At 35.5% G+C, this 21,178-nt stretch overlaps 1 protein-coding gene and 1 pseudogene across 21 annotated transcripts in view; one reads left to right on the forward strand and one right to left on the reverse strand.

Moving 5' to 3' along the window:
* Window positions 1-21,178, forward strand: part of ERBIN (erbb2 interacting protein) — a 220,639-nt gene that overhangs the window by 162,106 nt on the left and 37,355 nt on the right. For all 21 annotated transcript variants that reach the window (XM_072750030.1, XM_072750035.1, XM_072750031.1 and 18 more), the window contains 7 exons: window positions 4,989-5,052; window positions 9,985-10,059; window positions 10,719-10,863; window positions 12,226-12,298; window positions 12,635-12,764; window positions 13,072-13,187; window positions 15,056-15,125. In XM_072750030.1, coding sequence (XP_072606131.1) covers window positions 4,989-5,052; window positions 9,985-10,059; window positions 10,719-10,863; window positions 12,226-12,298; window positions 12,635-12,764; window positions 13,072-13,187; window positions 15,056-15,125 — 673 coding nt within the window. The remainder of the gene's footprint in view (window positions 1-4,988; window positions 5,053-9,984; window positions 10,060-10,718; window positions 10,864-12,225; window positions 12,299-12,634; window positions 12,765-13,071; window positions 13,188-15,055; window positions 15,126-21,178) is intronic.
* Window positions 253-2,078, reverse strand: LOC112935755 (transcription factor BTF3 homolog 4 pseudogene; annotated as a pseudogene).

The raw sequence follows: 21,178 nt of genomic DNA on the forward strand, positions 1-21,178 counted from the left end.
AAAATCTCCTCAGATATGAAATCGAAGACAGTCACTTTTCATTAATTCTGTGATTAGAAAAAAAAAATAAAAGTAACGATTGTAAAGATTTGTTTTATTTTCTACTGGGGGAGGAAGGACGATAAATAGAACCGTTTTCCAATTTGCTCTCCACTCTATACATACATACCCACACGCATACACAGACATACACACACCAAAAATGCCCAAACAAAAAAACCAGAAAACTGAGAATCAAACACCAAAACACCCTCAAACTGCACCAATACTTCGTATTTTGACCAAAAGAATAGATCCTGGGAGGAAGTGCAAAATGCAAAATCAAATGACCGAAAAATGCTGAACAAACAGCATTATTAATATATACAAAATATTTATATTACTGAACTAGTAACAGTTGATGTTCTCCATGTCTGTAAGACTTTGGAACCACATAGCTGATTTGTTAAATCTAGTCCATGCCAGCTTCCAAACACCAGAAAAAAAATTTTAGTTAGCTTCATTCTTTGATGCCTCATCAAAATTTTCTACAAGATCTGGAACATCATCATCCTCTTCATCAATGTCTTCTGGTTTTGGTGCTTTGCTATCCAACACTTGCCGAGGGAACTGTTCAGCTAACTTCCTAAGACTTGTTAAGCTGTCAGCCCCAAGCTGACTTAATATTCCAGGAAGCATTTCTGTGATTGGTTTGGCTTCTGCATGACCAGTAATTGCAAAGGTGTTAGCAGAAAGGGAAGCTTGGACTTTGGGATTGTTGAAATGAATAACTGTCCCATCATCTTTAATCATGTTCACCTCTTCAATACCAGCTATATTATTCACAGTCAGTTTTTTTAGAGAACTCTGAAGTTTTTTGTCATCAGCTGTAGCTGTTCTATGTACCACCTTTTTCTTTCTGCGAGCTGTACCTTTGCCCCCTATCCGGACCTGAGCCTGAAGTTTGGCTAACTTTTCTTGATTCATGCTGTTGGTAAATCTGAAGCAGGGAGGGTCCACCAACAACAGCACGCAGCAAGAGCAAGATGACTGCCTCCAGAACTTCTAATTCTTTTGAAGGTTTTACTTTTGAGTAATCTTTACACCCAATGTGGGGCTTGAATTTATAATCCCCAAGATCAAGAGTCACATGCTCTACTGACCGAGCCAGCCAGGCACCCTAAGAATTTTTAATTCTTAAGTCCTTAGAGAAATGTTAACTTTGTAATGTCTAAAATATGATTGAAAATTATTTTAAAAGACTGGCATTTGTAGTCATCATATTTTAATCAGTGATGTTGAATATAAAATTTTCACATCTGTATTTGGTATTTGATAGGGATTACATAGCTTTCCAGAACTAGGTCCTTTGTGACAGATACCAAAATATGTCTGTAAAGCTCATGAGTCCTAGATAGAGGTCCCAACTCATATAGTAGGGCTCTGCTATAGTATTCATTAGTGAGATCTGTAGGGTCTTCATGTGAAGTCTGATAATGGTAGTTCAAATGATTTGTCCGATTTTATAGTTTGTTGTAAATTAGAAGTGGGGTGGGGGGCCCCCTACCGGTAAACTAACATCAAAAAAAGATGGCAGTCCAAGCGAAATAAGGTAAGACTAAAACAGATGTACACACTCAAAATGCACTGTGGTCTATGTCCATTTATTGGGAAAAAAACCTTAAAACTTCCAGAATTTATTGCTGCATTTTTACAGTGCAGGCATTGGCAAACTACCATCTTGTTAACTCTGGCCCACTGTTTATTTTTGTAAATAAGGTTTCACTGGAAATACATGTATTCATTTACATATTGTCTATGGCTCCTTTTGCTCTGTAGAGTTCGAGTCACATAGTTGGGTCAAAGACTGTATGCAAAGCCTAAATTATTTATTTTCTGATCATTTACAGAAAACTTTGCTGACTTCTGTTGTAATTGGTTTGTCAAAGAGTTAATTGTTACCTTTTAAGGCAGATATCTCCAATTCCCCAGGAGTTAGTTCTGTTTACTCAACTTCTGTGGCATCTTATTTGTATCTTTTATGAAATTTACCACGTTATTCTTATTTTTTAAATACATTTTACTCCCGTTTTTACTTGCCCAACTTATATGCATATACAGATATACTTGTAATCTTCCCCATGAATTTAAGTCTTTGAGGACAAAGAGCATATCTTAGTTCTGATTCCCAGAAGACGTTATCTATGAGCTGATGATTGTTCAGTGCAGAAATTATTGGAATTCTTAGTGATGGTTGTGAGTATAAATTAAAATGAGAATTATGATCCATATTAAGTTCAAAAAGGTTTAAATACTTTACAGATGTGGTACTGGTGTTGATGCTTCCTTAGTTCAGTGACAGCTTCGTAAAAAATTTGAATAAGATGTAAATTGTTTACAATAGCTCAGCCTACAATTAATATGGTTTATGTGAAACCATAATTTTAACTCATTATTTTATGTCCTTATTTAACTTTAAATTGGGCTCTGATGGATTTTCAAATATTATCTTTACAGCTTTCTTTTTAAGACTCATGATTAAAACTTTCGAGACCTCACAAACTACAAAGAGGCAGTATTTAAATGTTATGAAAGTCATATGCTTCCAGGTTATGTTAGTGAACCTTATTGTAATCAAAGATGAAAGCAGTGGGAAAGCTAGTTTAGATATGTAGCTATGTGAAAGTTAATAACCTCTGAGGACCGGAGGGCCAGGACTAAGCACACGAAAGATGTCTATTTTTCCTCTGTGACACAAGAGGAGATGATAAAAAGGCGTCATTAATACAAAAGAATTTTAGAGGTAAACAGGAAGAAATTTGAGAGATAGTTTTTAGTTTCTCCTTGAAGTAAGAAGCTGGATCTTAAAAGACTCGAAAGTGAAAACATGAAATTTTGTCTTAGACTTTTGAGGTCTCTTAGTAGGACCAAGGTTGCCAGTGTAAACTAACGCAAGTTGTGATGGAGACACTTTGAGGCTTTTCCACCATATTTCTTTTTTTATTATATAGATCTTTCACTCACTTTTTCCTGGATCAGTTTTAAAACTTTGCTTATTAAAGATGTCGTTCATAATTGAATTTTTCCTAGGGACCACTTCTTTTTTATACTTTTGTATTCCTTACCCTGTTGATACAATGTTTAACTGCTGCTTATGGATTTTCTATGTTCTTTTGTCATTTTAAGAGTGTTGAATTAAGAAAATTAAGATTATGTCTTCTTTTAGTCCTTCCTTTCTTCCTCATATACCTCTCTACTTTTCTCAGATGTTTACCTGATACAGTATTATAGACGTAGTTTAATACCATAGCATCTAATCTTTCTTCAGAAAGATCCTGGAAGTACCTTTTGCTTTGTTATGAAGCAAACTACAACTGACTTAGAGATTTTCTGGACAAAGATAAGAGTAAGGGAAATAAAAATCATAGTACTTCATAGTACCTGAGATTAGGAGCTTAATAAGTCTAAGTGAAATAAAGCAGCTTTGGAAAAAAAAAATGGTTGTTGTGAAATAAGTTAAAGGAATGTTGATATAATGGGAATACTTAAAATGAAAGGGTTAGGGAAAATTAGCTTCCCCTAATAGTAGGTCAGTAACAATAGTGGCGTTACAGTTATGTGTGTGATTGACATTTAATTATTTGGAAGAGAACACACAAGCCCGGTGGTGGGGCAAAGGGAGAGGGAGAAGCAGACTCCCTGCCAGCAGGTAGCTTAATGCAGGGCTTGATTCCAGGATCATGACCTTAGCTGATGACAGGTGCTTAACCTATTGAGCCACCCAGGTGCCCCCAATTATGTGTGTTCTTATGTTTGTTAGTTTTTTCCCCCAAAAAACAGAGAAATGTTTTTAAGTGAATTTTATTTTACTTTTTCTAATTTGTTAAGTTTCCAGAAAAGATAAAATGTCTGTGTTCTTGGGTTATCATTTAAGGAGCCTGTTGGTTCTTAATGATGTTAATTTTTAAGTTATTAGCATATTAATATATATTGGAAATATGATAATAGCTGTATTTTGCTTTCATTTTGTCATATTCTAAAAGATTATAGCACGAAGTTCTTATTTGGGTAGCTGAGAGTACCTCAATCTATCAAATACTACATTTCTCTAAAAGTAGCTATGTAAGAGTATAAATATGTGTTTTTATTGATTAGGTTTTTTTAAAGATTTTATTTATTTATTCATGAGAGACACACAGAGAAAGAGAGAGACAGAGACACAGGCAGAGGGAGAACCAGGCTCCATGCAGGGAGCCTGATGTGGGACTCGATCCCGGGACCCCCGGGATCACAACCTGAGTCAAAGGCAGACGCTCAACCACTGAACCACCCAGGCATCCCAATTAGGTTTTTAAAATACCATATTGAAGGAGAAATAAAAGCACAATTTAGTTATTTTATTATGAAATTAGTTTTTGTATATTTTCCAAGTTGCTGTAGTTACAGAGAAATATTGGTAGTAAGTTGGAAGTTAAAAGTGAATTTTATCTAACTCATTATATTTGTGATTCTTATAAAACTTTGAGTTGTATTGAAATTAATTTGAAAATGTGGTGAGAAATGTCCTTATTTACTTTTCTTAAAATTTTGAGTCTTAATTTTCAGAATTAGCTATCTTGAAATTTTACAAATACATGACCAATATTGAAAAATGGTAATAATTATTATGTAGTTGCCAGTCTAATTCATTAGTTGATTTATATTATATGAAAATTTATTCTTTAAAAACAATGAAAACCCAGTTACACATATTCTGGTCTATGTGTTTAAATTTACTGTGACTACTTATGAATAGAGATGAAGACCTGATGAGAATCCAAAATGAGAAAATAATTCAACTTATTTTATTGAGAAATTAAATTTAGAATACTTTTCTAAGAAATTACATTTATTTTGTCAACGTGGACTGTTAGATATTACATGAGAATGTTTAACACTATTAGTCTTGAAAGCTTCCATTTAATTGATATTTTTCTATATTCAATTCTTCATTAATCCCTTGTACATAGAACCATGAATAGACTGACCCAGCTGGAAAGACTGGATTTGGGAAGTAATGAATTCACAGAAGTGGTAAGTTCATACTAGTCCTTATCCAGAGGTCTTAAGTTTGAGAACTTGTGAAAATTAATGTATTTATTTCTTAGCATTTTTAAGTGTAAAATAAAGATACATATTTTTGAGAAAAAAACAATATGAAAGTTCTTAACAGGGAAATTTAAGCAGACAGAAATACCTGACAATAGTGAGAATAAAATGTAAAATAAATGAGAAACCCATGGAAACGGTAACTAAAAGTTTTTAGGCATAGTAAGTAGAGAATTTGAGAAGTTATAAGGGAACCTAGAATGAATCAGACACAGGCAGAGGGACTACTTCTGAGTCAAAAGTAGCTCCCTGAGAGTATTGCTCAGGAATTTATTCAATGATAAAATATTTTTCTGTAATTTTACTTAATAGCTAAGGAGAAAACATCAAGTGAAACAACTGTTATTTTTCAGTTGGTAATAAGACTCTAATAAGACCTCTAAATTGTTTTTGTTTTGTATGCAAAGTGTGCTATGATATGTAACAAAAAGGAAAAGAGTATGTATGTAGATTTTTGTTTTTACTGAGCTTTCCAAGAGAACTCAGAAAATAAGCTAGATACTTTTTCTGAAGGGGAATTCATTGGCCTGAATATCACCATCATTAATTTTTTTTAGTATGTTTATAAGTTTTTTTTTAAAGATTTTATTTATTTTTTCATGAGAGAGAGAGAGAGGCAGAGACACAGGCAGAGGGAGAAGCAGGCTCCATGCAGGGAGCCTGATGCAAGACTCGATCCCGGATCTCCAGTATCATGCCCTGGGCCGAAGGCAGTGCTAAACTGCTGAGCCACCCGGGCTGCCCTATAAGTTTGGTTTTTAAAATTATGGTAGATTTCAAATGACTGGCAGTCTTTTTTTTTTTTTAAGATTTATTTATTAGAGAGACAGAGCTAGAGGGGTGTGGGGGGGTGTAGTGGCAGAGAGAGAGAGAATCTCAAGCTGACTCCATGCTGAATGCAGAGCCCAAGGCAGGGCTAAGGTCCCACAACTCTAAGATCACTCACTACCTGAGCCAAAACCAAGAGTCTGATCCCTTAACCAGCTGTGCCACTTAGGTGCCCCTGGTCTCTTTTTTCACTTCTAGTATAATTAACATACAGTGTTATATTAGTTTCAGGTGTATAATACAGTGATTCAGCAAGTCTGTACATTTCTCAGTGCTCGTCAAGAGCACTTTTAATCTTCACCAATTCCACCCATCCATCTATCCACCTCCCCTCCCACAGCAGTTTGTTCTCTATAGTCACAAATCTGATTCTTGGTTTGTCTCCTTTTTTACTTTGTTCATTTGTTTTGTTTCTTAAATCTCACATAAGAGTGAAATCATGTGGTTTCTTTTTCTCTGACAGACTTGTTTTAGCATTATACTCTCTTGAGCCATTCACATTGTTGCAAATAACAAGATCTCATTCTTTTTTACCTTTAATACTCCATTACGCATATGCACACACACACACACACACACACACACATACTTCTTTTTTTAAAAGATTTTATTTACTTATTTGAGAGAGAGGGGGGCACGAGCAGGGGGAGCAACAGAGGGAGAGGGAGAAACAGGCCCCCCACTGAGCAGGGAGCCTTCCATGTAGGGCTCAATCCCAGGACCCTGAGGTCATGACCTGAGCCAAAGGGAGACGCTTAATCCCCTGAGCCACCCAGGCACTCCTGTCACATTGCCTTTATCAGCCTCAGTTGACACTGGGGCTGCTTCCATATTTTGGCTATTGTGAATAATGCCACAAACAGGGGTGGATATATCTTTTCAAATTAGTGTTTTCATGTTTTTGGATAAATACTCAGTAGCGGAATTGCTGGATTGTATTTTTAATTTTTTAAGGAACCTCTGTACTGTTTTCCATTGTGACTGCCCCGGTTTGCACTCCCACCAACAGTGCACTAGGGTTCCTTTTTCTCCACATCCTCACCAGCAGTTCTTTCCTGTGTTGTCAATTTTAGTCATTCTGACAGGTGTGAGGGGATAGCTCCTTGTGGTTTTGATGTGCATTTCCCTGATGATGAGTGATGTTTAGCATCTTTTCATGTGTCTGCTGTCAAATGATCATCTTAACAAGAATTTCTCAGTATTGTCAACTTCATGATTGCCCTGTGGGTGTTCATTATACATTTGCTTATCAAATAGACAGTGAACTCTACAGCTGAAGTCGGCTGAAGAGTGGAAGTTTTGGATACCTCATTTTTTTTCTGAAATATTCATATTCTTTATTTTAATTGAGGGTGGTTTATGGTGGGTTTTATTGTGTGTTGTGGAAGTTTCTAAGCCCTTATAAAAAATACATGTTTGCTTCCTAAATTGTTAAGCTATTATATTCTTGATATTTTTATACATATTAATCTACATCCATATTAACTATTTGAAAAGTCTTATTGTTAGTCCTGTAAATCAGTAGCATTCAGAATCATTAGTTTTTGTACCATTTCGGTCTCCAGCATTATACATTTTTTAAAAACTCACCCTTAAGTGATAACAGGTAAAGCACAGAGATATTTCTCTTTTAATCCAAGACACTTAGAATCCTTATTTATATTTATGTATTAGCAGTAAATCTGAATGACATGACTTTTATGTATTACTTGTGTTATTATGTTGATTAAATATGATGGTACTCTGTGCCATCACAGTATCAGTGACTGGACAGAGGTTTGTGTAGTGGCAAAAATACCTTTGACAGATGCATTCAATAGAACCTACAAGGGCAAAAAAAAAAAAAAAAAAAAGAACCTACAAGGGCAAAAGTCTAAGATTGAATTTTGTCTCAATACCAAGGTCCATCCTAACTCTGGGAAACGAACAAGGGGTGGTAGAAAGGGAGGTGGGCGGGGAGTGGGGGTGACTGGGTGATGGGCACTGAGGGGGGCACTTCATGGGATGAGCACTGGGTGTTATTCTATATGTTGGCAAAATGAACACCAATAAAAAATAAATTAAAAAAAATACCAAGGTCCACTGCAATCCTCTAATTTTTTTTTGTTATCAATACCATATTAAAAACAATAATTATATAATTGCTGAGAGTTTGAAATAACAAAATGTGCATATCATGTGATTATGCCTTAGTTTACTTACCTTTCCCTTATTACTGGATACTTAAGATGGTTTTTTTCTTTTCTTTTTTTTCTTTTCAAGATTTTATTTATTTATTCATGTGTGTGTGAGAGAGAGAGAGAGAGAGAGAGAGGCAGAGACAGAGGTAGAGGGAGAAGCAAGCTCCACGTAGGGATCCTGACATGGGACTAGATCTTGGGCCTCCAGGATCAGGCCCTGGACTGAAGGAGGCACTAAACTGCTGAACCACCCAGGCTGCCCAAAATGTTTTTTTCTTTATTTTCCTCCCTGTTAGTCATCAGGGAAAATCTTTGTCCTTTTCATAAAAACTAAATCTTTTTTTTTTTAAAGATATTATTCATTTATTTGAGAGAGAGACAGAGATAGCAAGAGGGAGCACAAGCAGGAAGGAGGGGGAGAAGCAGACTCCCTGCTGAGCAGGGAGCCCAATGCAGGGCTCCAGCCCTGGACCCAAGTCCATGACCTGAGCTGAAGGCAGAAACTTAACTGAGACACCCAGACAACTCCGGCTTTTTTTTTTTTTTTTAAATAGATTCTATAGAGCAGTTTTAGGTTTATAGCAAATTTTAGCTGTCTATAGGTACAGAGATTTCCTGTACACACCCTTCCCATACATCTATAATTGCCCCATCATCAACACCCCCCATCAGAGTGGTACATTTGTTAAACTTGATTGAACGTACATTGACACATCACAATTACCTGAAGTCCATTGTTTACATTAGGTTTGACTTCTGGTGTTGTACATTCTGTGGGTTTGGACAAATGCATAACAATATGTAGCACCATTATAGTATCATATAGAATAGTTGATAATAAGTAGGTAACATTGATTAACTCTTAATTGATTCTTTTTTACCATTTATTTTAAATTAAAATTTAATTAATTAACAGTGTATTATTAGTTTCAGAGGTAGTGTTCATTGATTCATCAGTCTCGAATTATACCTAGTGCTCATTACATAACATGCCCTCCTCAATGTCCATCACCCAGTTACCCCATCCCCTAGCCCCCTCTTCTCCAGTGACCCTCAGTTTATTTCCTATGATTAAGAGTCTCTTATGGTTTGTCTCCCTCTCTGATTTCATCTTGTTCTATTTTGCCCTCCCTTCCCCTGTGGTCCTCTTTTGTTTCTTAAATTCCTCATATAAGTAAGATCATATGATAATTGTCTTTCTCTGATTGACTTATTTCGCTTGTTCCATCCACATTGTTGCAAATGGCAAGATTTCTTTTTTTGTTGTTGGTTGAGTAGTATTCCATTGTGTGTGTACATATATATATACACACACACCACATCTTATGTATCCATCCATCAGTGGACATCTAGGCTCCTTCCACATTTTGGCTATTGTGGACATTGTTGCTATAAACATTGGGGTTCAGGTGCCCCTTCAGATCACTATCTTTGGGGTAAATACCCAGTAGTGCAATTGCTGGGTCTTACAGGGAAAGACTAAATCTTTTTTTACAGATAATGATTGAGAGTATCTTTTTATTGTACTCTTGAAAGCAATTGGTCTTACTTTTATGTATTAGTTTTATAAATACTTGAACCTGTTATGTAATCAAAAGCTTAAATTAGTTTTATGCAACCTACTCTTCTGGAATGCTTATCTTTGAGTTCTCTTTTAGTAGTACCACTGTAATAATTATAATATAGTGAAAAGTCTAGAATCCTGATTCTGCTCCATGCCTCTGCCCCCATTACTTATTAACTGTTTTAAACTAGAAGTTACCATTAGAAGTTCCCTGGAGCTTCTTTTGAAGGATAAAAATATTCAGGTAGATTACTGAATCCCCCGACCTCTTTCTTATCCAAACAGCCTGAAGTACTTGAGCAACTAAGTGGATTGAAAGAATTTTGGATGGATGGTAATAGACTAACTTTTATTCCAGGGGTATGTATATCAAACTTTAAATGGCTTTTCTTATTGTAGTCTTTTCTTTGCAGTTTTATGAATTGTACATTTTCAAATTACCTTTTAAGAAAGGATGGTTATTTAGTTGTTAGTACTATTGGATAGAAGCAAATAACATTTTTAATTTTAATGTCAATACATTCTTGATTAAAATCAGAAAATTACCATAGTAAACTTTGTAAAATAGACTGTTTTTAATTCACTAGACCTGGAGTGTGTCCTTCCTAGTGGTTGCATTTGAGTTTATATCCTAATTCATTTTGTCCAGAGAATTGTTAAAGTAGGATATTTTCTATGTAATTTCTGTCTTATCAGCTGACATTTATTCCTATACTCAAAGAACATATGAATCCCTGTGGGTCCTATTGCCCTGGCCAATGGTGACAGCTGAGTTCCCAAAGAAAAGTATATGTCCATTGTCATTCTGCTAGTCTCTTAGCAAGAGCTCTTAGCTTATTATTGAATTGAATATATTATTGAATATATTATTGATGGCATTTAATAAAAAATTGAATCTTTTCTCTCATCTAAACATGTAATTATGAATTATAACTTGGTATTGATTTTATTACCTACACTTGCTACAAATTCATTTATTGGAATCATTAGATTTCCTTTTTTTTTTTTTTTACTTATAGTTTATTGGTAGTTTGAAACAGCTCACATATTTGGATGTTTCCAAAAATAATATTGAAATGATTGAAGAAGGAATTTCAGCATGTGAAAACCTTCAAGACCTCCTCTTATCAAGCAATTCACTTCAACAACTGCCTGAGACTATTGGTTTGTATTGCTTTCTGATTCATGTAATAAATTTACTAATGTAGGGCACCTGGGTGGCTCAGTGGTTGAGCGTCTGCCTTCAGCTTGGGTTGTGATTCTGGGGTCCTGGGATTGAGTCCCCTTTGGGCTCCCTGCATGGAGCCTGCTTCTCCTCCCTCTGCCTGTGTCTCTGCCTCTCTCTGTGTGTCTTTAATGAATAAACAAATAAAAATCTTTTTAAAAAATTTACTAATGTAAAATCTCAGAAATTACATTTTTCCATTATTTCACTCAAAACTTTCATATGTCAGATTTTGTTATGAGCTAGTTCTGTTGTACTGCCAGTCACAAATCTTATTTGAATTTTTTCCTTATGTGATCATCTACATGCTTTTCTCGGTTGACATTACTATATTTTTCTTTAAGAAAATGCAATTTTTATCACTACAATAAAATTTAAATTCTTTAAAAAGATGTTAATTTATCCAAACTTTAACTGCTAATCATAGCTCTTATCTAGTAACTTTTTTCAATCTCTATTTTAGACTCATAGATGAGAAAACAAACCAGTTTAGTAGATCCCATGAGAGTCTTTGTGTAGTTACTTTTAGTCTGATGATGCTTCAAGGAAATTGAATTATTTTGATTGAAGAACCAATAACATAAATCTTGCCATCTTTATGAGGCTTAAACATGAAAAACAACAACAAAAAAAACCCCTTTGTACATATTTATTGAGTTACATAGCTTTTTTAGCTCAGGTTACATTTTGCTAAGTCTACAATTTATTCAACACTTTAATTTTAAATTAGACTCTTTGTATTTTATTTGTTTATTTTTTTTTAAAGATTTTATTTGTTTATTCATGAGAGACACAGAAGGAGAGGCAGTGACACAGGCAGAGGGAGAAGCAGGCTCCATGCAGGGAGCCCCATGAGGGACTCGATCCCAAGACCCCGGGATCACACCCTGAGCTGAAGGCAGATGCTCAAGCACTGAGCCACCCAGGCATCCCTATACCTAGGAATTTTATATACCTACCATTCCTTTTTGTTTGCACTCACTTGTCCCATGGCATTGTTTTAAGGAGTAGGGCTGCACCGTGAACAAAGCAGACAGAAGTCCCTACTTTTATGAAGCTTGCATTTTAATAGAAGTAAGATAGATAAATATACACTACTGTTAAAAGGTGATATATCATAAAAATTGAAAATAAAGGCTAAGGGAATACAGAGTGAAGAGGTTAGGTTGGTTTTTCTTTTAGATAGGTTGATTAAGAAAGTTCTGTGATTCATGTCAAATGTAATATGTGTTTGCATAGACTGTTGATTGACTGGTTTCTAGTTCAAGCTGGAAAATTATATCTTACTTCTTCCCTCATAGGTTCATTGAAGAATGTAACAACTCTTAAAATAGATGAAAATCAATTAATGTATTTGCCAGACTCTATAGGAGGGTAAGATTTTTCTGAATTACTAGAAGACTTTATTGTCATTCAGCTTTATGTATTTATGTTTATATATATTATGTATATATTTCATTCAACCATACATATTTTCAGGTAAGTGCTTAAATGGCATCTAAGGGAGATTCCATAAGCATTTAAATCAGTAATTGGACATAGGTTGGGTATGTTTATAATAAAGATAGGTTTATCTTTATTGTTATGCTTAGTGGAAATCGAGTTTTTCTAGATTGGGTAAAATCAAGTTCAAATATTTATGTGTTAAGTTTGGGATTATATATAAGAAACTAAAAAAAATAATGTATGTTTTCTATTTTAATTAATTAGGTTAGTATCAATAGAAGAACTGGATTGTAGCTTCAATGAAATTGAAGCTTTGCCTTCATCTATTGGGCAGCTTACTAATATAAGAACATTTGCTGCAGATCATAATTATTTACAGCAGTTACCCCCAGAGGTATTGTATTTTCAATTTGCTTTGAATTGTTTTTTCATTTTATTTATTAAAACTACCTAGTGTGGTTTTATCTGTTTTTTAGAAATAATTATGTAACTCTTTTATTTATTTCTGAATAATAATTAGCTATACTGATCTATAGAGGTATCTAAATACTTTTTATACATGAAAATTAATCATTGAAAGGAGAAAATAATTATTCCTTTTATAAATGAAAGAATATTTTCATAACTTTTGGAAATGATATTTTACTTCTATTAAGCAGTAGGCCACAATTTTGATCCACAATTTTATGTTTCTGTTTCAGATTGGAAGCTGGAAAAATATAACTGTGCTATTTCTCCATTCCAATAAACTTGAGACACTTCCAGAGGAAATGGGTGACATGCAAAAACTAAAAGTCATCAATTTAAGTGACAATAGGTGTGTAAGAATTCTGGTTTATAGAAGACATTGATTGAATGAAATTAAAATTTCATTATTTGATAGAAAATGGCATGCATTATCAATAATATATTTTCCAAAGAAGACTGGCATTGCAAAAAAAAGAAAAGAAAATGGCATGCATAACATTCTCTCTCTTTTTTTTTTCATATTCTTTTCATATGTATTTTTGGTTTTTAAATAGAATTTTCATTTGAAAGATGACCTAATTTTCTGTGGTTTTATAGTGGGTTATTTGTCACAGTTCATTTTGTGTCAGCTTTAGCTCAACAACTTAAAGCCTTAGCTAGATAGCTGTTCTTTCCTTATACTCACCCTTTTTTATTCCTTAAGTCATACCTTCACCATAATACTGATGCATGAAGCAGTTTTTCATTTAATCTGCTCCCTGCATTTTTCTGAGCAGAGATGTGAATTAGGCACCCATTTACATAGCTTGGGCAACACAGTCAAAGTGCAGAGCAAATCACTAGAGTTGCTAAATTGGCATAATGTTTAAGAACAGATGGTCTGTAATTTTTCCTGAGGTAAAGATACTAATAATGATAAAAGAATGTAGAGCATTTTTACATTATGCTTTCATAATATCTTACAAAATATCAAAACAACACTATGCAATAGTACAGTATTGTTATTTTACAAGGAGAAAATTAACACTCAGATTTAAGATGGCTCACTTAGCTTGTAAAGTAGAGCTTTGTTAGCCCAATTTTCTGACTAATTAAGGTATTTGGACTGTTCCATTTTGTTTAAGAATAACCACTACCTTTTAAAAAAATTAAATCCTCATTTCCGCCCATACTTTGTACCCTAAAGCTAGAGCCCTTAGGTTCTAGCATATTGCCTTGGAAGGTAGGCATAGCAGAGTAGATAGCATAACAAGATAGAAGGTGTAAGCTAAGTGGACATTCTGTTTTAAATAGGGTGCTCTTGGGATCCCTGGGTGGCGCAGCGGTTTAGCGCCTGCCTTTGGCCCAGGGTGCGATCCTGGAAACCCGGGATCGAATCCCACATCGGGCTCCCGGTACATGGAGCCTGCTTCTCCCTCTGCCTGTGTCTCTGCCTCTCTCTCTCTCTCTCTCTGTGACTATCATACATAAATAAATAAAAATTAAAAAAAAAAATAAATAGGGTGCTCTTCTAATTTGGCATTCTGAGGAGTTAATATTATTTTGTTTTTTACTCATTGTAGTATATTTTTTTAAAGATTTATTTATTCATGAGAGAGAAAGAGAGAGAGAGAGAGGCAGAGACACAGGCAGAGGGAGAAGTAGACTCCATGCAGGGAGCCCAATGTGGGGCTCGATTCCAGGTCTCTAGGATCAGGCCCCGCCCCGGGCTGAAAGCGCACTCAACCGCTGAGCCACCCGTGGCTGCCCCTCATTGTATTGTTCAAATAGCCTTTGGAATATGAAAGTGCTGGCTCAGAACTTGGAGTTTTTCTAACACTCACTCAGGCTTCTTGAAGTAGTTTGTTCTTTCTAAATATAAATAAAATGTCCAAAGCAATTTTATGAGACATTGCTTAAGGTGTTCTTATCTTTGAGTTAAAGTAAAGGTGGTTAACATTTTTTCCTAGCAGATAATTTTTTGAGGCTATTTGATTATTTTTCCTCTAGCTGAATTGATTCAATTGAAGCATTTTATTTTTAAAATGAATTCTTATAAAACTGAATAATATTTTATCTTATATCTTATGTCAAAGACTTTTATCAGGTTCTCTCCTAAGTTAAATATTTATCTCCTGTTTTCATATTCAATATATAATATTGTTTAGAAGACCATTAGGTTTTGCTCTTACATTTTAACATTTGTTATTTTAATTTTGGTTGTATTTCCCCCCACAGATTAAAGAATTTGCCCTTTAGCTTTACAAAGCTGCAACAATTGACTGCTATGTGGCTCTCAGATAATCAGGTAGGCATTCTGATTTTGTAAATTCTGGAATTTCAATTGTGTTATAGAATTATGCACAATAATTTACATAGGCTCATTTAAGAGCTGTTATATACCCTGGTATACATTTTAAAATATATATAAGGAAAATCTTAGAAAATATGTAGATACAGCTAAATTTTGTGCAATTTGTGTAGATTCAAAACATAAATCCTATCGGACTTGTCTAATTACTCCTGAATCCGTAAAAAGATATATTGATTAAGGTATCAGACTCAGTATTCTCCGTTTTGAAGTTTTTATAGTGATCCTCTGTGGCATTTTATCTATAGAAATTTAATAATTTAAATTATGCTTCTAATCACACACTTTCACACGCCTGAAAGAAATGTTTCTAAGGAATTAAGAGTTACTCCTGGGACTTTTCTTTGATTGATAAATATTTATTGAAGGCTTAACAGTAGATCATGAACTGCTCTGGAAACTTGAGATAGTGCTCGCTTCGGCAGTTCATATACTAAAATTGGAAACGAGATATATTGGTGAAGCAAATAGAATCTTCTTATATTCTCACGGAGCTTACATTTTCAAGAGAGAGAGAGAGAAAAGTGATTGTGTAATAATGTGTCAGAGCTACAAAGCAAAACAGAACCTGATAGGCATTAGAGGAATAGCAGGGAAAGAGTAAACATCCTATTTTAAATAGGATGATTTAGGAAGTCTCTCTCTCTCTAAGGAAGGGAACCAGTAGAGCAGATGCTCCCATAAAATTAGGAGTGAGCCATGCATAGACTAGGACAGTGAGTTGGGAGAGGAGGTGCCTTTAAATAATATTTAGAGAAAGGTCCTAATATTGGAATGAGCTTGGTGTAACTGAGGAATACATTAAAACCCTAATGGCTGGAAAATAGTGAGCAAGGAAAAGAATTGAGTAAGATTAGATCAGAGAGGAACATTGTGAACTACTAGATCACATAGGACCTTGTAGGCCATACTAACCAATTGGGGTTTTATTTTGAGTTAGATGAAATCTGTTGAAGTATTTCCTGCCAGGGAATGGCAAAATGTAATTTTTTTTTAAAAGGATCATTTGGCGCTTGTGTGAGGAATGGACCATGGTTGGGTGCTAAGATTAGGAGTGGAATATTCTGTTTTGGAAGGAGAAGGTTCAGTAAGGAAGCTACTGCAATAGTTGAGAAGGAGGTATTGTGGAGCTTCAACTATTGTGATAATAATGGGGATGGTGAGAAGGAATGTAGGACTGTCAGGTCAGTAATTGACTATCAGGCATTGGCTAGAGATAAAATTTGGAAGTCAGCATTGTACAAAGGGAGGATTTAACACCATGGAAGTGCATAAAATTACTAGGGAGAAAGAACAGAGAACTATAAAAAAGGTCAAAGATTAAGCTCAGGGAAGAGAGTGGCCCCAAAAGGAAAATGAGAAGAACCAGGTAGCCAGGAGAGGATGTTATCTAGAGAGTCATCTGAAGGAAGTACTTCAGGAAAGATCATCTGAGCCATAGTTGCTGATGGATCGGGTAGGTGAGAACCTCTAATTGGCCATTAGGTTTGTCAAGATAGAAGTAGTTACTGACCTTGGGAAGAGTACATAGTTTTTGTGGAATAGTGGATATGAAATACTGATTTAAGTGTATTATAGTGCATGGGAGGCAGGAAGGTCAGGACAGTGAATCTGTCTTAGTACTCTAGCTAAGTTTCCATTTGGACAGTTAGCGGGGAAGTCTCTGTATTTGCCTTAGTCTTAGAAATAAATGTTAGTAATTTATCCTTGCATATAGTAGCTCTAATTCCCCTGTGAAAGACATTGGCAAAATATATTTTGAGTTTTATTTGAGTATCTCATTCTTAGTTTTAGGATTCACAGTGTAGATTGTTGTAAACTTCTACTTTAATTGATAAGAAATCTCCTGTATAATGTCATCAAAGTAATAGATTGTAGGTCCTAAACAAAATAAGAGTTAACTTACTCTCTGTAAGTATGAGGAAATCTTTCCTCCATATCTATTCTCAGGTATATCTTACTGGTAAATTTTTTTTTTTAACATAGTAGAGTATACAGTTTGCTGATCCTTTTAATAAGTTAATGCTTAGTATTTGACTTTGAGCAATACCTTATAATAAGTTATCTAAAGCTGCATTTTCCTAAGGTTTGGATACACTAGTCTCATAAGATATTCTTTTTTTTTTTTTTTAAGATTTTATTTATTTATTTGACAGAGTGAGAGAGCACAAGCAGGGGAAGTGGCAGGCAGAGGGAAAGGGAGAAGCAGGTTCCTCACTGAGCAGGAAGCCTGATGTGGGGCTCGACCCCAGGAACCCCCAGCTTCATGGCCTGAGCAGAAGGCAGTTGCTTAACTGACTGAGCCACCCAGGCGCCCCTCATAAGATATTCTTAAATTCTATAGTTAAATTTGCTTGGGAGACTGTATTTTATCCTTCTTTTAGATTATATTAACAACCTTTTTATGTTACTATCATAAAGAAACCCACTTGTCTATATTTCAGGATTCTCCAAGCTTCTTAACCAAGACCAATTTTCTTACCTAATTCTTATTAATATTCTAAAAGGCTTAGGTTGTTGTCAGTCTACACTTAAGAATCAGATTGTAGTATTTCCTTGTTCTATAAGCTAAGGAAGGGAATACTAAAATGATGTTACCTTTGCTTTTGTGAGAGCTTGAACACAGTGATTACTGCATCATCATTAAATGTGTCAGTTCATGTATATATGGAACTCTTAATTTTCTAATCTCTTAATTTAAATATTTACATGTGGAATGTTTGAAATTTTGCATTTGGATTCACAAAACATTGCTAGGCCCTGGCTTATGCCAGTTACTTATTATAGTTGTGAGACATAGCTCCTGGTCTTGAGAACTCAGACTTTTAGTATAATAGCACTATTGGAGTAAATCAATACCAGCATATTATGCCAGATGACTCATTTTAGTGAAATTATCTAGTATCTAAAAGTTTCTTCATATTTACAATGTTCTCTCATTTTCTTTTCTTTGTCCCACATCTGTTAATTACTTAATAAAAACAAAACAAAACAAAAAACTGTAGTAGGGGCACCTGGGTTGCTCAGTTGGTTGAGCATCCAGCTCTGGCCTCAAGGATGTGAGATCTGCACGGGTGGGTCTCTGCACTCTGGGGAGTCTACCCAAGATTCTTTCTCTCCTTCTCCCACTGCCCCTTTCCCTGCTCATGCTTGCTCTGTCTCTCTGAAATAAATAAATAAATCTTAAAAAAAAAAAAAAAAACAACCTGTAGGGGTACCTGGATGGATCAGTTGGTTAAGCATGGCTTGAGCCCTGCTTTGGGCTCCTTGCTCAGTGGAGAGTCTGCTTCTCCTTCTCCCTCTGCCCCTCCCCCTGCTTATCCTCTCCCTCTCTCTCTATCTCTCTCTCTCACACACACACACACACACACACACACGTGCACGCACTCTCAAATTTTTTAAAAATTGTAGTGATGGGGCAGCCCAGATGGCTCAGCGGTTTAGTGCTGCCTTCAGCCCAGGGCCTGATCCTGGAGACCCAGGATCGGGTCCCACGTCGGGCTCCCTGCATGGAGCCTGCTTCTCCCTCTGCCTGTGTCTCTGCCTCTGTGTGTGTGTGTGTCTGTCATGAATAAATAAATAAAATCTTTTAAAAAAAAATTGTGGTGATAGAGGGTTTTGTGTTTTTTCTCAGTTTGACAAGTAATAAACAGGTAAATAATGAACCATCTTGTGTAGCTATAAAACCTCCCTCACAGTATGAAGCAGTCATTTTGCTAAGAAAGAACAACATATAGGGGAGAAGGTATGTGAAAGTAATTTGAGTAGAATTATCAAAATAAATTGCTCTTAAAAAAAAAACAACCCCACAACAAAATAAATTGCTCTTGGATATTTCACTGACCATTTAGGGAATGTACCTGTATGCAGTACATGGAGTCACATAATTTTTCATGAGTTTCTGAAGTCTTAAACAGAACAGTTGATTCATTTCCTTATTCGTTTGGTCATTTTCATTCAAGAAATATTTATTGAATAACTGCTTTGTGCCAGGCAGACTAAGATGGGCCAAGTAAGGATATTAAGAAGGTCATTGTAATGCAATGTGATAAAAGGTTTAGTAGGATTAGGCTTCAGGATGAAAGAAGAGAAGCAAAATTTGGGGATGTAAATGCAGGTTTCCCGTGGAGGAGATGCCTGCAAATGACTAACCACTTCTTAGAAGAATAAAAGGATTTAAACAAAGATGGGGGAAGAAAATACTAATTAGAAGGAATATCATAAACCTAAGTACTCTTTGGTGAAGAAGTCTAGGGTACTCTGTAACTGCAGAAGTGGTTCGTTGTGACTAGAACATAACCTTTAAGTGGAAGAGTAGGAAATGAGGCCAGAGAGGTAGACAGCTCTCAGGTCATGGAGAATCTTGTATGCCATGCAGAGAAACTTGCATTATATTTCAAGACTGGTGAACAGTTTCTTTTCTAATTAACTTGCATGGCAAGTTAATTAACTCTTTTAACTTATGACTGGCTTCTGAATAATTGTTATAAGGATTCAGAAGTCATACCCAGCCTCAGTGGGAGATTGCTGTGATTAGGGTAACTTGTAATTTATTGTCCATACTAAGACCCTTTTGATAGTGAAAGGGGCTTTATGATAACTATGTCACATCAGCATGTGTAAAATGCAAATATCCCAGGCAAATTGGCTTTTGGTCATTATAATCATAATCAATTATTCATATATGCCATCAGTTTAAGAGAAAGAAGTGATCCTGTAATACATGTCAATCCTACTATAGTTGATGATGAACCAGTATGACGTATGAACAAGCAAATAGTCGGATAAGATTGTTACTTTGGAAAGCTTTTTGGGCAGCATTGTGGAAGATGGATTTAGCAGCGGGTAGTGGTGCTTGGTGTGAAGGCAGGAGAGACTAAACTAGACTAGAGAGTAGGGCATTGCCATACTCAAGGCCATAGAAAATGTTACCTTGAAGTAAAATAATGGTAACAGGGCCAGAGAAGAGCTAGTATATTTAAGATATAACTTAAAAGGTCACATCGTGGGCAGCCGCTGTGGCCCAGCGGTTTAGTGCTGCCTTCAGCCCAGGGCCTGATCCTGGAGACCCGGGATTGAGTCCCACATCGGGCTCCTTGCATGGAGCCTGCTTCTCCCTCTGCCTGTGTCTCTGCCTCTCTCTCTCTTTCTCTGTGTCTCTCATGAATAAATAAATAAAAATCTTTAAAAAGGTCACATCACTAGAATATGTGAAGAATTCATGTGTGTGAGAAGAAAGGAAGTAAAAACGAAGGTGAGCCTCAGAGATGTGACTGGAGGGCTCGCTGGGTATTGATGTATTGATACAATAACCAAGATGAGGAACCACAACAGAAAAAAAGGTTTATGGGAAGATAGTAGTTCCAGTTAGGTATGTTAAGTTTGAAGTACCTTTGATATATCTGGGTAGAGGCACCTAGAGAACAATTTTAGTGGCCACGATCCTCCCCAGCTTTGTCCTAGATTCTGGTTTCTATGCTCTTGGTTTCTCCATTCTTTAAATTTCAAATCTCCTGGGATTTCTATAAGTGCTCCTGAAGGCAGTTTCCTTTTTCCAGGACAGTTATAGATCTGTTCCTTTTGTTTATTATAAACATTTTTAAAAGATTTTTGTCCCAAGAAGAGATAATAGGAGTTCAGCTCATCATTTTAATCGCCTTTTTTAGGGAGTGGTTTCATAGCTTTTATTATTTTCTCAAAAGGATCTCTGAATTTATTTATTTAATTGTTAGGGATGGATGAATCATGAGGAATACTAATATACATACATATATACATTTATTACTTACATTTAAGTGGCAGCTGGATCTATAGGCTTAGAAAGAGTGGCCATATGATAGTAGATTCAAGTTAATGATGAGGCAACTGGCTTAATGGAAGAAGTTACGAAGTTGTAATGGTATAAATGCTGTTTGAGGGGTCAATTCAAATGAAGTCTGGAAAATATGCATTATATTTTGACAAGTTATACTTAACTTGCCAACTTACTT

Source organism: Vulpes vulpes, chromosome 2 (assembly GCF_048418805.1).
Source record: "Vulpes vulpes isolate BD-2025 chromosome 2, VulVul3, whole genome shotgun sequence".
In the NCBI taxonomy this organism is placed as follows: Eukaryota; Metazoa; Chordata; class Mammalia; order Carnivora; family Canidae; genus Vulpes; species Vulpes vulpes.